This window comes from Podarcis bocagei (genome assembly GCF_964188305.1).
Source record: "Podarcis bocagei genome assembly, chromosome: 8".
Classification (NCBI taxonomy): Eukaryota; Metazoa; Chordata; class Lepidosauria; order Squamata; family Lacertidae; genus Podarcis; species Podarcis bocagei.
In genome coordinates, this window is record NC_138133.1 from 57,357,754 (window position 1) to 57,379,911 (window position 22,158).

Below are 22,158 nucleotides of genomic sequence, written 5' to 3' on the forward strand. Positions count from 1 at the left end.
GTAGGTTAATGGGTTAACCAATCCTGCACATAGGTTGCTTAAACCAAAATAAAATTTTGTAAGATTGGTGCTGTGAAGCTCAATCCTATATAAATTTGATCATACGTAAGTTCCACTGTATTCAATAAACCTTTAACCACATTAGTGTGCAGCATTAGAGCATGAACCTATGCATGCTTACTCAAATATAAATATCACTGAGTTTAATGATGCTTCCTCTAAAGCAAGCAATTCATTGCACACTTATCTGGGAATAAGCTTAAATAGCTAAAATACAATTTACGTCTGATGCATAGAATTGTACTGTAGATGGTGCAGCCTTCAGGAGAACATACAGCAAATCTGCAAAATGGGTGACCTACCAAGGAAAGTGGAGCCCACCAACCTTTAATTATTGTGTACCTGGTGCTTGACAAAAAGTGTATATAGGATTGTAGCTTTAGTGCCATGCAACACAATCCTCTGCCTGTTTATACTCAGAAGCAAATCCTATTGTATCCCTGGTAGTTGTGTTTAGGGTTGCAGCTGTAATTACCTGTCTATCATGCTTATAGTAGCATGTCATTTCCTACTAGCTTCAGAAATTTGAATTCTACTTTAAAGATAGTAAAATTAGCATTATGTAAGAGCATATACTGTAGAATTGCATTTTAAATACATATATAGGGAGTTTCATGCAGACGGCATTGTGAAGTTCACAAAAGCTGTTCTGTGTCACTTTTTATTGGTCTTGTCTTATTGCAGATGCTGTTCTCATCTGTTTTGTTGGGTGCAACACTAGTCCCCTTGAAACTATCATGTTAAACAAGTTGCAGACACATAATTCTTACTTAATAACATGCAATGCACCCAGCAACTTAATTATTAAGAGACCTGAAATGACCCCCTTAGGCCCTACAGGAAAATGCTACTGACATTATTTTAATTTAATAGGCATGATCTCTTGTGAAAGTTATTTCCTTTGGGTAAATAATATATCAATAAGCCACAAGTGTTATCCATTAATATGTTTATTTCAATAATGCAGAAAGATGTGATGAATTATAAAATAACATTTTATTTCCTAGTAGAAATGAAATTGTTGGTCTTAAAATTATTAGTTTACTGTGATCCTTGTGTAAAATTTGTTGGTTTGTGGAGAAGGCAGATAGCATATGACCATGGTTTATTATCTGTATGCAATAAGGAAATGTCATCATTACAATCTGAATCTCTAGCAAAACAGGGCCAAGTAAATAATGTATGAATTGGTGCAGGATACTATTTCTAGATGAGCAGTTAAAAAGAAGAAAAAGGCTAAGCACCAGTTTTATTTGAAATGGAGTACAGTGCTTAGCACAGGTTGATTTCCATGTGGAAAAGAAAGCAGAATATGCCAAGTTATTGTGTTAGTCCAAACAGAATCAAATGAAACTAATGAGTCAATTCCAGGCTCTGTAGCAGTTTTTCTTAGGATTGCATCCTAGGATTCCAAACCAGTGTGATACTACAATGAATGGCCTGGCACTGGTGCCATAAGCAGGTTGCGGTGTCCACCACTGCTGTGCTAGCTTTTGCCCCCAACACCCAGTGTGGTACAACTATACTGCATAAGAGCCTTTATGCTACACTGGTAGGCGTTGAGATGCAGGAAAAGGGTATGGTCTGCTCTTACTCTGTGAGGAGGCTGGTACAACTGCATCTGAATTGACGGTCAGTACCGCCTCCAGCTTTTGGCAGCCTTTGGCCAAAATGTCCTCAGTAGGCTTCTCTTACTTCTCACCATAGATGTTTCTTGCTTGCTCATCCCCTCTGGGTCAGAGTGAGAGACAAGCAAAGAAACAGGCCACAATGTTGAAGAGGAGAGGCAGGTCTAGGGGTCTCTTGTTAGTGGGCTTCCTGCTAGGTTTTAGCCTTCAACAACAAGACCAACCCGCCCATGAAACGGGTTGAAGCAGCCACCTCAGGTGACAGAAGCTCCCAAGGAAGTGCCCCTGTAGGTGCCCCCATCTCCTCCACTGCTGGTAGAGTTGTGCGGGCATCTGTGCCGATTTCCAGCAAGATCTCACCAAAAATCTGTGCCAATGTGGGCGCCACTTCTCTACCAGTGGAGGTGGGTGGTATGGAGGCAGTGCTGGCAGGTTGAGTCTTGACACTGGCCCTGTCAAGTAGCAGCAAGTCTTCTAATGAGACTTCCCTTTCAGATGGGGAAAATCGGATACATCTACCTCCCTTACAGAATGCTAATTTAGCAGTAGCAGAGTGAGGCCCTGTTCCCACCGCTGTGCATAGCTGGTTCAGTATGGGTTGACCCTGAGGTACATTTTAACAGTTTGGAGGTTCAGGTGAGAGAAGGACCTGCTTTCTCGTGTCCATATCCCCCAACCAGAGCCAGCCTAGAACCATCTTGCCACTTGAGGCAACGCAGAAAATGGCGCCCCCACTGCCTTGAGGTGACTGGAGGCAGCCTGGGGAATCCACAGTGGGTGGCAGGGTCACCGAAGGAGGAAGAGGCAGGGAAGCAGGAGGCAGTGGCAGGAAACAAGCACACGAGGCAGCAAGCAGTATGCTCCCCAGCAGGAGGGAGTTTGATCTGCCACCCCTCCCAGCTTCCAGCATTTGTGCAACGTGAAATTAAATACACAGGTATTCTTCAAATTTCTGGTGCGAAACAAGCCTGGTCCCTCCTTACAATGCATTGCTTTGCCGTCCCCCAGAAAACAATTCTGTGGCTGCCCATGCACATGATAAAGTTTTATAGCACATGGTTGCTTGCTAATCAGTACAGTATTAATGCAAACATGGTGAGTACGTTTTCTGTCACAAGTTCCCTCACGTGACCAGTGTGGTAAGGGTTCGGTCATGCTACTAACTGATAAGTTTATTGCCTGTAATTAATAGTAATCTGTGGAATGTGTTACTGAGTGGGGAAGGTATTCCCCCCACCCAAGCTACAGAGTTTCATGGCTAGAGTGGCCTTTTAAGAAATGGCTTGTCTTCCCTTTTTTCCACCATGGTTTTCTGATCTTCAGATTTCACCTTCAAGTTTTGTTTGTGCATTTTGAGACATTCAAATATCTGACGCTTTTATAAGGTATTTTAATATATTAGATGAAATTTTAGTGTGCTTGATGGTGTGTCTTTTAGTGAGAAACAATAGACGTTTCTTTGAAGTACTCTCCTGTGTGCCTTGTGCGATAAGGTGGCTTGGGCCGAGCATGTGTATAAATTGTCAATCTTTACTTTAAAGTGTAATGTGATGTGATAATTACATAGATCACAATCACAATGTAGGTAACTAAAGCAATAAAACAAAATAAAAATGTTGACTTTACATCTCAAAATCATTAGGGGACTTTGCAGGCTTGTATTCAACGGTTAATAAAAACACTAGACATGAGAACAGAACAACAATCCACTTCTCTAAACAAGGAACCAGGAAGTAGTGCTAAAACACTGAAGTAATGAATGGAGGGATAGGCAGGATTAGCATCTTCATTGCACAGCAACAGAAATAGTCACAAACTGGGTGTGGAGGAGCAGCAACCACATAATAGTTCAGTACCAGGCAAAATTCTCTGTTTTAAAGCACTTTAGTACACATTTAAAAAATGGGCAGCTCCCCACATGGCGAATTGGTTGGCTATATTCATTCACTGTGGAGTGTGAAAAAGCATATGCAGGGTATTGGTGCATTTTTAATTTTCATATTTCTCTTGAGAAACACTATCCCTGTGGGCATTCTTTCTTGCACGTTAGATTTCTTGGAAATGCTTTAATACGATGGCTGAACAAAGGCAGCGTGCTTTATCTACATCGGGACAAGCACTCTACGAACTTCTGGGTCTTGAGAAGGGGGCATCCCATGAAGAAATCAAGAAATGTTACAGGTATTTATAAAACTTCTAGCATAATCTGATTGTCATTTCACCACCTTCCCCCCTCAACACACACATGTTCACATACATTATTCTCAACCATCTTTAATATCACAGTTAATTTCCATAAATAGCTTCCTTTTGAACCCTTTCATGGACACAAAGTTTTCAAACTATTCTGTCTATAGTTTTGTGGAATCTTGGGATGTTCAGCTTTGAAGCCTGCACATGCTTAAAATAGTTTTTTTCTATCTCTGATGCAACTTTTACACTGTAAAAACAGCTGAGCATTTTCCAGCCCCCACCCACAACAGATATTCACTGTGACCTCTACAGCCCTTTCACACACCCACAAATCTTGCAAACAATGTGAACAATTAACTTACCACTGTTAAGAGAAGGGTGATTATTGATAACATTTTCTAGGTTGCTTAATGGCACCACTGCAATAAAACATATAAATGCAATAAAGGCACAGCATCAACACAAGTGCTTAATAATAATAGTTTCCTAACACATATATAAGCCAAGCTTAATTGCAGCTTCTGGATTTGTTACTTCCACTCACAACAAGGGAGAAGTGAAGCAAAAGCAATTGGACAGTGTACAAATAAACCATATTGGGTCAGCAAGATTATAGTGGCACGTGAACATGGCTCCTTATGTGTGTAGCAGGGGTAGCTAATGTGCCCTTCAGTTATTGTTGGTCAAGGCAGATGGGAGTTGTAGTCGAAAACATCTGGAGGGCACTGTGTTATAATTAATAATAATAATAATATATTATTTATACCCCACCCATCTGGCTGGGTTTCCCTAGCCACTCTGGGAAGCTCCCAATTGAACACCAATAACAATAATAAAAAAGAAACAACTTCAAACATAAAAACTTCCCTTAACAGGGCTGCCTTCAGATGTCTTCTAAAAGTCAGATAGTTGTTTATTTATTTGATATCTGAAGGGAGGGTATTCCACAGGGTGGGCACCATTACTGAGAAGGTCCTCTGCCTGGTTCCCTGTAGCTTCACTTCTCGCAGTGAGGCTACCACCAGAAGGCTTTCAGAGCTGGACCTCTGTGTCCGGGCCAGACGATGGGGGTGGAGGCACTCTCCTTCAGGTATATTGGGCCAAGGCTGTTTAGGGCTTTAAAGGTCAGCACCAACACTTTGAATTGTGCTCGGAAACATACTGGGAGCTGATGTAGGTCTTTCAGGACCGGTGTTATATGGTCTTAGTGGCCACTCCCAGTAACCAATCTAGCTGCCGTATTCTGGATTAGTTGCAGTTTCCAGGTCATCTTCAAAGGTAGCCCCACGTAGAGCACATTGCAGTAGTCTAAGCAGGAGATAACCAGAGCATGTACCACTCTGGTGAGACAGTCTGTGGGCAAGTAGGGAGTACCAGATGAAGCTGGTAGACCTCTGCCCTGGACACAGAATTAACCTGCATGTTGGCTACTCCTGGTGTACAGCATTGCAACCCTTCCAACCTTTGACACTTACATAAGACATAGCCTCTCACTATGGCTGACCTTTTTAAATAAAACAGCGGGAGGTGTGTTTTCTTTCTGCTTCTTCTGTGAATTGCTGCACTCTCTTGTTCCTTGAGCAGATTTGTAAAAACTTTGTTCTCTGATAGTAAAATATCCTGAAGGCTTTCCTTGCTGGTCTCTACAGTTACATATATAGGTAACCATACGGGTAACCATATTTGTGGACTCCTACTTTTTAGTCTTGATGTTGTTTTCACATTGGAGGGGCACAAAGTTTCTCTAATCCCTAAAGGAGAGAGTTGTCATGGAAGAATGCAAAGTGAATTGAATTTTATTTTGTGTTGTACATGAATAGTGATGATTTACATAGCAATCTATGGTAAAACTGACAGTGGTGTTTTATCCATCTTTATTAGCAATTACAGGTAAAAACAAAGACTGCCTCTGAATAAAGTGGAAATATCAAAGGGATTCACACTTAATGGAATAGTTGTAAATACTTGCAAGACAAAATGATGAGTCAGACACTTGGATTTCATTTAATTGATCCTTTAACTTATGCTAATTTGATTCATGAATCTAAAAACCTGCTGCTGAACTAACCAGTTGGCAATGCACTATAATAATTCTATAATACCTGACTTCAAATCTCCTATTGTTATTAGTTAGCTTGGTTCTTGCCAGAACAAAGCCACCTATATTATTTAAATGTCAAAACCGTGGTGCTCTTCCAAAGGAAGAGTTAGCATTCTTTTTCAGTGACAAACTTTGTTTAATAGGTTACTGTAGATTGCTGGGGCACACTGATATATCTGCAAGATCATCTTCTCCTATATACACTTCTCCAATCATGTGAAGTGGGTGACAGCTAGGAAAGGGCTTTCAAGGTGTTGGTGCCCTGATTATGGGACAGTCTCTTCAGAGAGGTTCACTTGGCACCATATTTATGGTCTTTTCTGCATCACTTATTTCACAGCAGGGATGATGATGTCATCTTTTGGGGGACTATTTGTCAGTCTTCTACATGCCAAATAAATAAGCTTTTCTCAAAGAGAACCCTAATAAATAAAGAAGAAAGAGGTTAAAGTAGTGCATGCTGCCACTTTCATTGTGAAAAATTTTGAAATCCTTTTATTATGATCAAAATGTTGCAAAACACTGAGGAAACTTCTGAGTTCCCAAAACATTTTCATCAGACTGGATGTTAAGCAAAGTGGAAGCAAGGAATAAGAAAACAAACTGGCTTGGGACTGAAGTCATATGATATGTATTGGTCAAAAAATAATTTTTGTTGTATAGTCTAAGAAAGGGCATGGCTAAGGAGGCTTTCATGAAGAGTACCTGCACTGCAGAATTTGCCACTACACCCACTACTGCAGAGGGGGGGAAATTATTCATCAAAGCCTTTTAAAGCCATTTATCTTTTTAAAAATATAACCTCATTTTATGATTTATGTTTGATTCTATATCTGTGCTATTAACTGTTTAGTACCTTTTCTGTCAGAAAGAGCACATTATTTTGCTTTTTATTGCATTTTTAATATTGTTGTGTGCAGAAAAAGTGGCCGAAAGTAATTTCTGAATTCAGCTCTCACATTTTAATTCTAAATAGGTGTACTTGGAAGTAAATCCTTCATTGCAGCCAATGAAGCTATTGTACCCACAGAACGGTTTCCCCTTCCTTCTCATCCCCATGGGCGTAGCCAGGATTTTTGTTACGGGGGCAGTCTTTTGTTGGAGCGGTTTGTATTTTTGTATTGATTGGGGGGCAGGTGCTATGCCCATGCGCCTCCCTCTCCCAAATATGTTGTGGGAGTTCTTTCAACCCTTCAGAAAGCCGGGGGAAAGAGGAAGAAGAAATTCCGTTACATGAACAGAAGTTGCTCCACTTGTGCAAAATGACTTTGCTTAATTCAACCAGCTGAATTCTGACAAATGTACATTCAGTTAACTGGTGGTTAGGACTGTAGACTAAACACCACTGATATTAATGGTGATCCATATTCATAACCATAATCACAGAATAACTCCAGGGAGGAAAAGTATAGTGTACACACTATAAAAAGGTGTCTTGCAAATCTGGAAGTTCACTCTGTCCCACATCATCTTTATGGTCCTTGGACTCTTCAACAGGGTTAACAGATTAAAACAAGGGGCACTTATCTGGAATAAAGGCCATATGTTTTATAGAATCATATATAGCTCAGTCCTTAGAGTGGAGTCCTTAGATTTGACCACTTCTCCAAAACTAGGATACTGAGTTGGTTTTTAGAGAGGTACGATCAATCACCAACACAATTGCTCAACTGCCTTCTAGTCAACACATCCTCACTGAATGGCTGAATATTTTTTCCATCTTTAAGGCTAGTTGTAATTTTTTGTGGGACCTTGCTCCCAGAGTATCCATGGGCCCCTTTAATCATGAAACCATTCCTCTCTCCCCCTGCTTGCTGATATAAGAAGTGGAGCCTGAGATAGCTTGTGTTCCACAACCACTAGGAACTTGATTTCTGCTATTGCAGGGGGGGGAGGGGGGGAGAGAGATCAGGCCAGTGTCTCAGGTCAGTTCTGGACCCTCTGCAGGCTGAGGGTGCCTGAACATACAAGTCCTGCTCATATTTTCTTCCATCCAAGGGCTTACTTGGCAGATGTGTTCTGAGAGGATAAAGTTCCTGAAAGGGTGTATGTGGCTGATCTGTCTGGTTTCCTGGCAGGTCTTTGTGTACTTCATGCTTAAAAACAAACTACATTCTGGATTTTGGGTGAGTTGGGGTGTGGGTGTCTCACAAAAACAAGGATCTGAGAAGTCAATCACTTCTACTGCCACCAGAGGGCACCTTCTAATTATTTGTTTACAAGAAGTCAAAAGGTAGATTAGCCTTCCAAAATCTTTTTTTAAAATGTCAACAGTACAACAAATCTTATATAAGAAGCCTTTTTTGGTTGTTCATAATGGGCTCCAATGGGCTCTATATCCTGGTGCCACATGCAGGATCTTTTTATCCCATTGAATTCTGGCACGAGTTGTCAGAAATATCCAAATGCCTTTGGAACAGTCAAATGCATGCATGCATTCCAACATTACAAATACATGCATTTTGCAGATATTCACTATGTCTTCTGGTCAATTCTTCACTCATATTACTGAAATCTCTTTCCTAAGATGTGCCACTTATCCTCTAAGGGTTTTTAGACTTCATTTAGACTAACAATCTACCATTATCTGTTCGTATGTGAATAAGAGTTTTGACATAGTCAAGCTGCTTGGATCCGTACCTAAAAAGTGTGGGTCAAGTGGCAAAGCGCTCAGACCCATGCTTTCTAGCATCGGAGAAGCAGAAGTGTGGACAAGCCCTTAATCTAGAATATGTACCCTGCATGTCCTGCTCAGGAAATAAATTTGCTTCCAAGTTTTTAATGTAATCTTTTTATCTTCATCTTTTCTTGCTGTTCATCAAAGTTTTCTTTATCATTTATTGCCTATTTAAGGAAGTTGGCCCTGAAATATCATCCTGACAAGAACCCCGATAACCCAGAGGCTGCAGAGAAGTTTAAAGAAATCAATAATGCTCATGCTATACTAACTGACGGCTCCAAAAGAAACATATATGACCAATATGGATCGTTAGGGCTTTACATCGCTGAACAATTTGGTGAAGAAAACGTCAATACATACTTCATGCTTTCGAGTTGGTGGGCAAAGGTTAGTACTTGAATGCAAAGGTGGTTCATCTTTGCTCAGAGTATTGACTCAGAGACACAGAACCTTTGGTTTTGTTTGGTCTATTCTTCCTATTGCAGCTTTCACAGAACCTGACAAGCTTTGCAGAGTTCTAGTAGGTAAGTCAATCTAAAACAGGTTTCAGTATCGGGCTTTGTTGAAATGGCTGGTGCATCTCAACTGTTTCAACAAGTATTATAAAAAGTATAATGAAGCACGCTTTCAGGAAAGTGCTTATTAAAGGATGTTTCCTTGTCCCTTTCATTTACTAATTAAATATGCTACATGCCACTTTTATCGCCTCAAGACATTAATTATATCTGAAGCTGGAGCTCCAGGTTAATTTTGACTTTCTTTTCAGTAATGACTAAATGAAAATGACTCACAGCTCAAAGTGAAAAGTCCTCTTGGTGTGACAACCAGCTAATAAGTTATTGCAGTACAAACTTAGCCCTATTCTGGGCTATATATGGCATAGATTATGTGGAAGCAATAGTAATACATAACACCATGTACGATTATGGCACACCTTGGGTGCCTCGTGAAGGGCCTGGAAAAAGGAAGTTGAAGATGTGGGGAGCAAGAGGAACAGAACGGTACAAACTGAACTAAGGGAAATGAATCTTGCGTCTTGAATGACATCAAAGGCCTTACTCATTTGGTTTGTTATGTAATTGTAAGAATTTGGCATTTGTGGGTGTACATATCACAAACATTAGCATTTGAATTAGGGCATGACCAAACGCATTAGGCCTAAGGCATTAAAAATGTGCCAAATCTCACACCTAATGTGTTATTCTTGCAGCTATTTCTAGTTACAAAGTCTTTGGGCCAGAAGAAATTGTTAATTTAAATAGAACATAAGACACATGAGACTTGCCATTTTGCAGAAGAATGAGTTTTCAAATGAATATTATGTCATACATTTATTTTCACTTCCATGAGCTATCCTCACACTTTGGTTTTACCAGATTACTCTCATGAGGGGATTCCACCTTATGGGTCTCCCAATCTTTTATAGCCACATGATTGTTAGCTATTTGCATATAGAACTTTCCCCACCATTGAGAAGTGGTCATAGGGAGAGTTGCTGAATTTCTGCCTACTATTCAGCTATTAAAAATATATAGTCTTTAAAAGGCATAAGTTCTAAATATAATTAGTTCCAGAACTGTCACAGCTGACACTTCTTTCTATTAGCACAAAAGGATTCACTTCTCCTGGTTCGATTCTGGGTATTTGTTGTTTAATATGGGTAGTATTCAGCTAAGGAGAGTAGACCCATTGAAATTAATGGACAGAACTTAGCCATGCTCATTAATTTCAGTGGGTCTTCTCTGAGTAAACCTAAGTTGAATAATACCTTAATGGGCCAGATTCAGCTACCCTGGTCTGCTAGCACAACATGGCTCCCCCTCCCCCCGCCCCAATCCATTCTGGAGTATTGGGAGAATCTGCAGAACAGCACATGGGAGGAAAGGAGAAGTTGTTCCATCAAGTAAGCAGAAATGCTTGCACTGATTGAACAATCTCCTTAACACTATGTTGAATTCCACCTTGTATCTTTGTTCATAAATGTGTGTTTTTATATATAAAAAAACTTGTACATAAATGATAAACCACTGTGGTTGTTTTCTCCATAGCTCCATGAGATCCTGCCGGCTAAAATTTCATCTAGTCTAGCATTTTGTTTTCCACAGTAAAGACAGGTGTTTAGCCAAAAAAGAAGCATAAAAAGCTTTCAAATAACATAAGTATCCAAGCGAGTCATCAGTTTACATGCCTAGGTTAGAGGCCAGTGTATCTTGTCTTGTTTTATCTTCGTTTGGGACATGCGCTTGTCTTAGTCAATTGGCCAAAATCAATTCAATTGGCCAAAATCCTTTTTTTTTAATGACCTACTAAGTCTATATTCAAATATGTCACAAATTACTCACATAAATATGGGTGGAGGGCATGGTCAAGGGCTTCATCAGCCTAGGGCCTAGTCATTAGTACCGTCTGTGGAATTATTTACAAGGCTACTCTAGACCAAACACCGGGCAGTTGCACAAGATGGGTGAACAACCATGTGAAACACAGTTGTGGGCATTAGGTTCCCATTCCTATGTCTGAACACATTTCCCTTCCTCTTTTCCGCTTCCTCTAAGGGCCTGTTTGCAATCTGTGGCCTGTTGACCGGCTGTTATTTTTGCTGTTGCTTGTGCTGCTGTTTCAACTGCTGCTGTGGAAAGTGCAAGCCTAAGGCACCAGAAGAAGATCAAGAATTCTGCTTGTCTCCAGAGGATCTAGAAGAGCAAATTAAGACAGACATGGAAAGAGGTGCTTATTATTATGGGGATGTAGATATACTATTTAACAACAAAACCAACAAAAACACTGTTATTTTCTCAAATACATACCCTGGGGTTTCACTCCAGCTGTTTAGCTTTGGTGGTGTTAATTTGAGAAAGGATACTAACTTGAAGGAAGTGTTAATTGAATTCCTCTCAACCTGCTGTACAGGTTACTTTAAGTGCCCAGTGGTGTGTGGCTGCTTGTTAATGTCACTGTTAATCTCTGTGGGTGTTTGTCCCTCTTTTCAAACTAAACATCTTTAGGATGTTAATTTCTTCAGGCCCAGGTTGCAGCACTGCCTTTGTGCCCTTTTCGCTGCAACCTGGTATAACCTTTTTTCTTAAGAGAGTTACTGTGCCTTGGTTGATAAGAAGCAAAAGTTCAGCAGCTGCAGCTCCCCTACTCATACTCGAAAAGCTGAACCTGTGGAATTTATTCTCCACATGCACTTACAAAACACATGATGTTTCTGACAGGCAAAAAGCTGAATACAGATTCTGATTTCTCAATGTTTGGAAGCAAGGAGCTTTGCTGTAATGTATTGCTGTGGGGAGGCTGCTGAATTAGAGGGGAAACACTCACCCACCCCAGTTTGAGATGACATTTAACACTGTGCTCATTTTCAGTGTTTTTGTCTTACCAACAAGAGTGCTATAAAATGAATGCCATAGAACCTGTTAGTTTCTAAAGATCATGGAGTATTTTTTTGTAAGAATTGCTTTTGCTAGCTAAGAGGCAAATTGGATATTATAAGGGGGAAATGTGGGGGGGGGGGGTTGAGTTCTCAAATCATTATTTCCCTTATGATACTAATATGCATGCTGAGGAAAGGTCATGTGTGAGGGACACTTCACAGGTAGGACCTATAGGGTTGTATTTAATGTTGTACAAACATAGATCTGCAGGACTTCTGTTTCCTCTCTTCCCCCTATGTGCCCTCAAAACTGTGCTGGAGGGTCCCCCAACCCCCCTGGAGCTTATTTTGGGGTTACACTGGAGGTGCTGAAGTGAACAGGAGAGGAAGAAACTGTTGTGCCAGTGGAGCTGCAATGTTGGATATTGACCGTATGCTTCCCCCGCAGGTGTCTATTGTGCAGTTTTAAAAACTGTTCCCCCCCCCCTGCCAGGCTCTAAAAACAGACATGAACCTGGCTAGGGCAGAGGAGGCCATTTGCAGGAGAGCTTGCAGAAAATGTTACACAACACTGCTGCCTGTCCCCTGCCGAACATGTCTCCTGGGTTTCCCATTACAGTGGTACCTCGGGTTATATACAGTTCAGGTTACATACGCTTCAGGTTACATACGCTTCAGGTTACAGACTCTGCTAACCCAGAAATAGTACCTCGGGTTAAGAACTTTGCTTCAGGATGAGAACAGAAATTACGCAGCGGTGGCGTAGCGGCAGCAGCAGGAGGCCCCATCAGCTAAAGTGGTGCTTCAGGTTAAGAGCAGTTTCAGGTTAAGAACGGACCTCTGGAACGAATTAAATACTTAACCCGAGGTACCACTGTATTTCAACAAACACGTTGGGACTACATTTTCACTAAGTCATGTTCCTGTTTTCACCATTATTCCATTGTGACTCAGCAGTCACGTTGCTGAGGGGAGTGAGAGCTCTTCTACATAGCCTTCCTAAAGCTGTCTCTTTTGAACTGAAAGCATGCAAAACAACTTAAAATCTAGCACCTGCCTGGGATATTTCATACTACAGGAAGAACAGGCTGAAAGAACCAGGTATAGTAAAAAAGAAAGAATGGGGCTGTGTGACAAAGATTCCCAAGGAGACTCTGAGCCTTTCATTTGTTCTGATAGTATTGAAATGTATTTGCTGCAGCTTCACAACTATATGGGGGCTGCACTTTCTGCATTTCAAGCAGCAGTTAAAAGCACAGATACTTTTTCAAGAAAAAAGGAAGTGGAAACATTAACAGAAGGATGAATTAAATGACCATCAGAACTTTCACAGCATTGATTCTGAGATAATAAATTTGAAGAGGAGGGGGAAGACCCAAACACAAACATATTCAGATCTCAGGCTATTTACATAAACATGATGGAAATTACAGTGTTTCTTATTCCAGGACATCAGATTTGTCCACTCTTGTCTACATCTGAACATGTAATAGCAAACTATTCTGCTGTAAGGAAGGAGGTGTCATTTCAACTGAAACGGGAGTTGAAAGAAAATGAATTTTAACCAATACAGGCTGATGATGGCAGAAACAATGTACTTGATTGAAAATGGTGAACCCTTTGCAGGATGCTAAGAGATCTATCTCTTTACCATGGGATTTATTCCTGGGTGTGAGGACTGGCCATTGCCAATTTGCATCTATGTTTTATTCATTGATGCAGAATTTCAATTGCCTAACACTGAAGCTGAGATAAAACAAATGTAGACCAGGTGGCAATTTTAATTTATGAGAAATTAAAGCTTGAATATCCTCAGAATTCAAATTCAAATCTTTCTGAAATCTCAAGGATGAATTCCTTTAGGATAGGAATGTTCTCTACCATGCAGGGGCACCGACTTATAAAAAATATTGGGGGAGCCCGTGAAAGCTCATGAATAATAAATAAGCTCATGAATATGCAGATAAAGTGGCGCCGCCACCTCGTGAGTGAATAGGGGAGAGCGTGCTGCGCCTATTAATCAGCTCCGAAGGAAATTGGGTGGAGCTTTTGCTCGGGAGGGAGGGCAGGAGGCATGCAGCCCGACCCTGTGCATTTTGGGCTGGGGGAGGGGCGGCGGCAGCGCTCTGCTGGAGGGGCGCCCGAGATTATTGGGGGGGCAGAGCCCCCCAAACGAATTTTTGAGGGGGCTCGGGCCCCCTCAGGCCCCATGGAGTCGGCGCCTATGCTACCATGAGATTCAGAAGACAGCTGTGACATATGTGTGGTCAAACCTTGCCCATCCTGGCAAGACAGCCAGAGAGGGACTGGCCAAATGGACAGAGAAGCTGATTAATGCTTCCTTGAGAATGGGAACTGTACACTCTAGTTTGAAAACTGCAGTCCTTCATCTTCAGCTGAAGAAGCCTCCTCGAGGTCTTACTGTATTGTACAATTACCAGCCAATATTCAATTTTCCAGTTTGGAGAAAATGCGCTTGAATGTGCGTTGTGGTGACACAACTCCAAGATTTCCTGCATAAAAATGATTGTCTTGAACAATTTCAGTCTAGCTTCTGTCCTGGTTTTGACAGTGGAATAACCTTGATTTCCCTAGTGGATATTCAATCTATGCCATGAAGTAGGGCCCTTCCAAACTGGTGTTCTATTGCAAGCGTATTCTGTAATATGTTTCTGGCACATTAGAGCATTAGCAGTGGGTTTATTCTGCTTCAGTTTGTTCTACAATGCTGCCTCAATGCTACGGCATTATTGCTGTCCAGAGGGGCCATAGCTCAAGAAAAGCAGGACAAAAACAAACCAGAACATTTGTAATATTAAAAATGACAGGATTTCAGCAGGAAGTTGTGGGACATGCACTGACTGAAAATTAAGCAGCGTGATTGCGCCACAACTTTTGCAGGTGCAAACAGCCTTGAAAATGAGATCGTGTGTGACTACCGCAATAACATCATGAGCAGAAAAGCATCATGGATGTAGAATTAAAAGGATGTCTGCAGGGGCCCCTAGAGATGATGACTGTATCTCTGATGGTACTATTGGACCTCCAAGTAACTTTTGGTACTATCAACCATGGTATCCTCCTGGCTCATCTTACTTGGTACAAGATTTTATAGTATGGTTGGTCCTTCATGGAGAGTAGTGCTGGTGGACACCTGTCTGGCCTTTCATCTATGGTGTCCCTCAAGGTTTCATTTTGTCCTCTATGCTAATTATCATTTACATTCAAATTCAGGGAGGGGTCATGCCTGTCACTGATATGCAAATGGAGTGTAGTACCATCTCCTTACTGTCTTGGTTGGGGAAAGCTGTGGAGGTTCTGAATTGTTGCTTGAAAGCAGTGATGCAGATTGCTTGTGGGTAAATAAATGGAAACTGAATTTGGACAATTGTTCTTGGAGTGCTTCCAGACATAGGGCTCCTCATGCTACTAAATAATTGCTGTAAGTTACATGCTGGCTAGCTGTCTGTGGGACCATCTGAGAGAAGGGGGAGTATATGGAAACATCTGCAGGGATTAGGGCTTAACTGAGAGCTGGGAAGGAGTGGATCTTCCAGCTCCTAAATAAGTTTCCAGGCTCAGTGGCTTCATTCATCTAAACTCCAGCCTTTCTGAAATGGACTTCATTGTTGTCCCCTCACTTAATGTAAGAATTTAAGCAACTGCTTACTTCTCTCCCAATGGGACTTTAAGACGACTAACCTTGGTTGACTTGTGCCTATATATGATAGCTGTCATAGGTGGGCAAGTAGCCATTCCTGGCTGAAGGTCAGTTTTCCATACCTTGGACAACAGATCAGAGAGACTGTTAATGCTTGATTTCGCCTTTGTTTTAGATGGGGAAACTCCAATTCTGCTTCAGCCGACAAATGCAACTGAGAAAACCCAGCTTATTGGAGACAGTCGTCGCAGCTACCACACCGATTCATAAACTAGAAGCCATTGGAGTCTGACGGTCACCAAAGAAGTTACGGATTGTAAAGTACTGTTACAACATTTTCATATATGGCACTAGGACTGCTGCACTCCTGTGCACACTTAGGTGGAAACAAATCCCACTGAAGTCAGTTGAGACCAGCTTCTGAGAGAACACGCATAGGATAACACAGTAAGAGCTTATCTGAGCAAATCAGGTGTGTTTCTGTACATGTATGCAAGGAATATAAAGTGGGAAACAGCCATTTTTTAAAAAATGAATATGCGTGCTAGAGATATCAGAGATATAGAAAGCTGTTCTAGTGTCATGTGTGAAAATGTCCCTAGTCTTCTGCATAATTGCACTTGATTTGTGCTTTAGACAGAGGTGAGTTGGACATAGTTTCTTCTTTAATCCTAGGAGTGTTAGAACTTACGGCTGGTCCACACTTCCATTTGCCCTGCTGCTTCCCCTGGGAAAACAAACAAACAAAAGTGTGGACGAACCCTTGGTAGACCTGTCAGATTCTTTCTGTAGTACAGGACTTCAACCATATGAGCCTTAGTGTACTCCCCCCCCCCAACCCTAAAATCTTTTCAGAGCCATTGTACATTTCCCCCATCCTTTTAGTTACTGGAAAGAGGAACCATTGTTCCATTTGGTGAATATATGTATGTGTAAAGTGAGATGTAAGGCTTAAATGATCTTCTCATCCATGGAGGATCATTGTATGATTCTATCAGCTCCTTAGAAGAAGGACTAGGCGCCAATTCAAGTAATACATAAAACTGCTTTCAGGTCTGCTGGGGTTCAGTTCTAAGCAACAATTGACTTTATTTAGTGTCCAGTTAGAGACTCCCAGTAGACACCGGCAACTGTAAATAGTTCAAAGATTGTCGTATTTCTCTTCACCAGATGAAAAGCCTGCTCTATATCCATGTTCTGGGCATGCATGGTCCATTGATGGATCAGCAGGCTACCTTTGAGCAGAAGCCATCTTTACTGCAAAATAAATTGCAACTAGCAATCCATAGTTTTCAACCCTGTATTCACACTTGATGCATGGCAAATGGGAAGTAACAGAATTTTCACACACACGCTGTGCTCACAAAAACATCCATACAGCTCAATCTGAAGTGTGTTTACTTAGAAGTTGAATGGTATTTACTCCCAGATAAGTGCTCATAAGTACACAGCCCAATCCTCCTATTGTGCATAATCTATCAATTTCCATTTATCTTATGTATGTGAGCAGTCCCTGTCGTTGATGGTTTTGTTTTACCCTAGGACCTAATTAATTAATTAATTGTGTCATGTTCCTTAAAGACCGAAAATCTCTATCTAGCCATTAGAATGTCATAACCTTCAGATAGCGAAAAGGACAAAAAAACAAAACCCAAGTTGCCCAGAGATAGTGAGAAACCTGGTAAAGAGGCCATTCCTGTAGCATCCTACTCCTTAGGGAATGGGACTGAACCAGCCCTGCTTCTATAACCTATAGGTAAGAATGCAAACAAGCACTGTTTAACTGTGAACTGATAGCTGAGATTTATTTTGCAATAGAAGAATATGTAGTTCAGTATACATACAGATGTGTCAGTTGCACTGGACTGTGCACGCATGGAAGAAGAGCATAGAAGCAAGTGTTTCAGTTGATGAATGCAGACACAATCATGGCTACAACCTTGTGCACACTTACCTGAGAATTTACTTGTGAATTTGGTGAGACTGGCATCCAAGTAAAATGTGCACAGGATTAGGCTGGAAACTTGTTATTCATTTGAAGAATGGAAGGAATCCAGAGCAGGAAAAAAGCCAGAATACTACCTTGAGAACAAATATTGTGATATGCGTGGAACGAATCAGTTGTTACAGTTGCAGTCTTATCGTTTGTAAGAGGTCAAGAATAGGATGCATTTTCGATATTCTAAACTCAGTATTTGATATGTTAGTTATTTGGCAACATCATTTATCATTCATCACATAGCTTGGCTTGTTTGTTAATCATCTGTGTTGATGTGTTCACTATTTCAGAAGCACATCAAGTGACTGGTAACAAATGAACCTTGCATAACTGGAAATATAAAACACGTTGAATTTGTTCCTTACATTTCAGAATGTACTGTGTACACTGATGTTGACTTTTGCTGTCCAATATATAACATGAACAATAAAGATTGCAAGAGTTACACATGCACCAACTGTTCTTTCCCCCTGCTGTGAAACATATTAAATATACTTATAAACGTGAATCTCTTCCTCTACCTGTTTCAGAACATTATCTTGTTTATGTTAATGACACTATTTCTCCTTGAGTTTCAAAGCATTTTTGAGTTCTTCATGCTTTTGACTGTTCAGTTCTCTGCTGCCTTTTGCATCCCTTCTCTCTCAATCTATGATGTCTACTGCTGCCTCTTGTTATGCCCTTTCTCATTTAGACTCATATGGCCTCATTTAATTTCATATTCTTTGTTTTGCTGCTTCTCAGCCTTGGTTGTCTTCTTCCTTACATTATTTTTGTTCCTATGTTGGAGCCAGTCAAGACCCCTGGTGCAAATCTTATTTTAAATTTAAGTCAATTTTAAATTTGCAGGCAAGGATGCATAAGGGGGTGTCCTCTCCCCAACTCTATAGAACCAAGCATATATTAGGTGCTTTACATAAGATACCGATTTGAAAAGAGGAATAACTGCCTAAAATATCCAAACTGCCAATTTTTAGAAGGTAGTTGCCAGAGCAACTTGTAAAATGAGGTAACCATGTGCAGCAGTGAATTGCTCAAAATAGCTCCCAGTTTACAAACAGACTCAACCCTGTGCAAATTATGGCTCGTGAGTGGACAGTGGACCAGTGTTGTTGATTAAGGGGCAGCTAAAAATCACTCACCTATAACAATGGACTTCTGTATTATTGGGAAAAGCAATGGACAACTTCAGAGCTTAGCTGAGCCCCAGGGGTTTCACATCTGGCTCAAACTGTACTCTCTCCTAATGAACTTTTGTTTACGGTGCACCTTTCTCCCAAAGGCCAACCTAGACAAGTAGTTCCCTTTACATAGCTGGTTTTTAAAATAAATAGCTAGTGTGCGTGAAGATCAGACCAGATGGGAACCCTTTGCCCTGACACAGCCCTAGTTGGAATTGGACGCACACACCACACCTGCTATTCACAATGGGAGGAACACTACCCAAGAGTGGCCACACCATGCCTAGTCTAGTCCTAAGGCAACCTTTTTCAACCCAGAAACTTCTAGACAATTCTGGACTACACTTCCCATCAGCCCCTGCCAACATTGTCAAGGATGATGAGAGCTGTAGTCCAAAATCTGTGGAGGATACTAGGTTAGGAAAGGCTGACCCATGGCCTGAATCTCAGAAGAGCTTTTTAACTCTGCCATCACCAGTGCACGCAATTCGGGCACACCTCTCCTCCATTTCTTTTCCACCCACATACATGGTCACATGAAGTTCATGAAAAGACTCATGAACCATATGAAATGAAAAATGTCCTTTTGAAATCATTTTTAAGGAAGCAGCAAAACACCACATTTTTCCCCAGTGCCTGTAGAAGTATGCAACTAAAAAACCCGATCCAACTTTATTTGGCAAAACGAAAACATTTCTGCCCCCCAAGCCCCCTTGTGCTTGTTTTATAACTCTGTCCTATAGATAAACCAGCTTGACCAGAAATTTGAGCATCTGCAGCTGAAGCTCAGATCATATAGGTATTAATCATAGGCAGGGCAAAGTGGAGATCAGCCCAGTACCTCCACGACCGAAATAGTGAAAAGCCAATGAACCTTAGCGATGGGGCGCAGGGCGCAATAAAATAAAATTCCACAAAACACTTACTTGAGCTTTTAATTGATTTAAATAAATCGTTTTGGATTGGTGTTTTCATTTATACCACGTGGTTAACTGGGAGAGGGCGCGTGCTGGGACGAACCTGGAGTCCATAGGTGGAACTTTTTGCTTCCACCTACCACCTGTAAGCTCAGCGCTGAGGAAATCTGCTCTCTGCACAGGCTCAGAGGCACCATTGCTCACTACTCCGGGGCCTAGCTCTGCTTCGACTTAAACGTCGTTGGCAAGCGAGATCAATTTAAGATCCAACGCACTGAAACAACAGGGCGACCATTGCTGCCGCTAACGCTATTTTCCTTCCCCAAAACTTACCCGTAAATCCGGTTCCGTGAATGACCTCTTCCGAAATGGAGGAGCCCATTGCATTTTGTTATAAAACAGTTAATCTGTGCGAGGAGGAAAAAAACGCGCCTCCTTCGAGCCGGAATCGAACCAGCGACCTAAGGATTTCAGTAGCCGAGCACTCCTACAGTCCTCCGCTCTACCAGCTGAGCTATCGAAGGGACTTGGCGAGCTGGTTGTCAGAGAAGCTAAAGAATGCATGCTAAAGTGGCTCGCTGTTAGCCGAAGTTAGGACTGCATGTAGGAAGCGTAAGGTGGCGCTGGAAGTCGCAGGCGTGCACGAGTTGCAAAGGCTGGCGTTGCTCGCGGGCTTTGAATGCGTTCCCTGGCATCGTGCACTTGAAACTCCTGAGTGCTACCTACTGGGGTGGAGAGGAGTGGATTCTTGTGCGGATAGGGAAAGAGGAAACAGCCTATTATTACCCTGGGTGCACACAGGGAGTTAACAAACTAGGGGTGAAACGTGGTCCAGAATGTGCTGAGAACCAGATTGTGGATGCAAAATAGAGGATTTATCATGTTTAAGTTTATATGCTTGGCGTTGTTTACAAAGCCCCTCTTGCGGGCTGGGCCAGTGGCGCAATGGATAACGCGTCTGACTACGGATCAGAAGATTGTAGGTTCGACTCCTGCCTGGCTCGGTGGTGGTTCACTTTTGCGGCAACACTGAATGTATTTTAAGATGTTATAAAATACAGTATACTATGGAAGGGAAAAGCCAGAGTTTGGTAGGCTGACTTGCCAAAACCTGTTCTCCATCCCCTGCACAATCTTCTCCTCAGTCTAGATAAACGTGGCTCTGAAGCGAGAAGACCACAAGATGGTAACTCAGTACATGATGCTCTTTAAGAAGCCAAAGAAGATGTAAATAATGAATTATAATAAAATGTCCGCTAATACGATTTCGAAATTACTATAAGGGCATCATGGTTGCAAAAAGTGCATATTAACAAACAGCTTCAACCCTGACTTCATTCAAACAGGAAAAGCCAGGGGATTCCAGAAAGGTAAGGTGTATGGGAACAATTGGTATATTTTAGTACACATAGCACATCAAAATGTAGGCAATTGTTTATAACAGAACCTGAGCAGTAAATTCTGTTTAAGGACTAACAGAGCAATCTAATGAGAAGTATGGCCCGTTGAATTCAGTGCATTTTATTCCCAGATAAACGTGTTTAAGATTGAAGCCTAAGAAGCCTAAAGCGTGATATTCAGTCTTCCACTATCTAAATTTGCACATACCTGTAAAAGAGCACATCACATCTATGATAAAGACCCGGGATTTCTGAAGCAACCCCGATTAAACTCAGTAAATCTGCAACCTAAGAGTATTTAACAAGGTTTAAACATTTCAGTTTTGAATTTAGAAAACAACATTAAAATGGACCACTGCGAGCCAGGCAGGAGTCGAACCTACAATCTTCTGATCCGTAGTCAGACGCGTTATCCATTGCGCCACTGGCCCCCTATTTCGGTGGGCTGTTTGCAAAAACATAAACCAGAATTTAGAGAATGTTAGCTGGATAACAGCGTTTTGGAAACCATGAATAAGACAGGGTGTTATTCTTTATTCTGCAATGCATATGCACTTATTCCGACAGGTACAACAACTTCAGGAGCAGGCGATATGCAACACAAAACAAAACGTGATCATTATGGTGGTGCGGACAGCGCTCTGTTTAGCTAAAGCTCGTTTACGACGAGCAAATAATAAAATTGGATCTGAGGATGAGACTGTACTCCTTGCATTTCTCTGCAGGGAGAACGAGAGACCAGTGCAGGAGAAGGAATTCACAAAGCACAGCTCCTCTACAATTACTCTGTGCAGCTGTTTGGAAAGTGCCAAGTTACATTTGTTATTACCCATTGTTCATTGTTCAAAAATGCACTCGTCTCCAGCCTACATTTGGGTGGATTATCAGGTTGTCCTGGAAAACTCAAAACTGGGATAGTTTCCGTGCATGTGTATGTGCAGCTCGTGATGCATTCTGCGCAT

General features: G+C 41.5%; 1 protein-coding gene across 7 annotated transcripts; it reads left to right on the forward strand.

Moving 5' to 3' along the window:
* Positions 1 to 1,531: 1,531 nt before the first annotated feature.
* On the forward strand, positions 1,532 to 17,350 carry DNAJC5B (DnaJ heat shock protein family (Hsp40) member C5 beta). Of its 7 annotated transcripts, none has more exons than XM_081205904.1 (5): positions 1,532 to 1,692; positions 3,739 to 3,869; positions 8,836 to 9,049; positions 11,218 to 11,389; positions 15,875 to 17,350. In XM_081205904.1, the coding sequence occupies exons 2-5, from the start codon at positions 3,763 to 3,765 to the stop codon at positions 15,967 to 15,969; spliced, it is 588 nt and encodes a 195-aa protein (XP_081062030.1). In that variant the 5' UTR covers positions 1,532 to 1,692; positions 3,739 to 3,762; the 3' UTR covers positions 15,970 to 17,350. The 7 variants fall into 7 exon arrangements, with proteins under 7 accessions (XP_081062030.1, XP_081062026.1, XP_081062031.1 ...); XM_081205900.1 differs by lacking the exon at positions 1,532 to 1,692 and adding an exon at positions 1,904 to 2,092; XM_081205905.1 differs by lacking the exon at positions 1,532 to 1,692 and adding an exon at positions 2,164 to 2,324.
* The last annotated feature ends 4,808 nt before the right edge of the window (positions 17,351 to 22,158 follow it).

Excerpts from the sequence above, each read along its gene's own strand:
- DNAJC5B (XM_081205900.1), top strand. The coding sequence starts at position 1,919 with ATGAAACGGGTTGAAGCAGCCACCTCAGGTGACAGAAGCTCCCAAGGA. Across the intron at positions 2,093-3,738 it reads CCACTTCTCTACCAGTGGAG|ATTTCTTGGAAATGCTTTAA; the intron begins GTGGGTGGTATG and ends CTTGCACGTTAG. Across the intron at positions 3,870-8,835 it reads GAAATCAAGAAATGTTACAG|GAAGTTGGCCCTGAAATATC; the intron begins GTATTTATAAAA and ends TGCCTATTTAAG.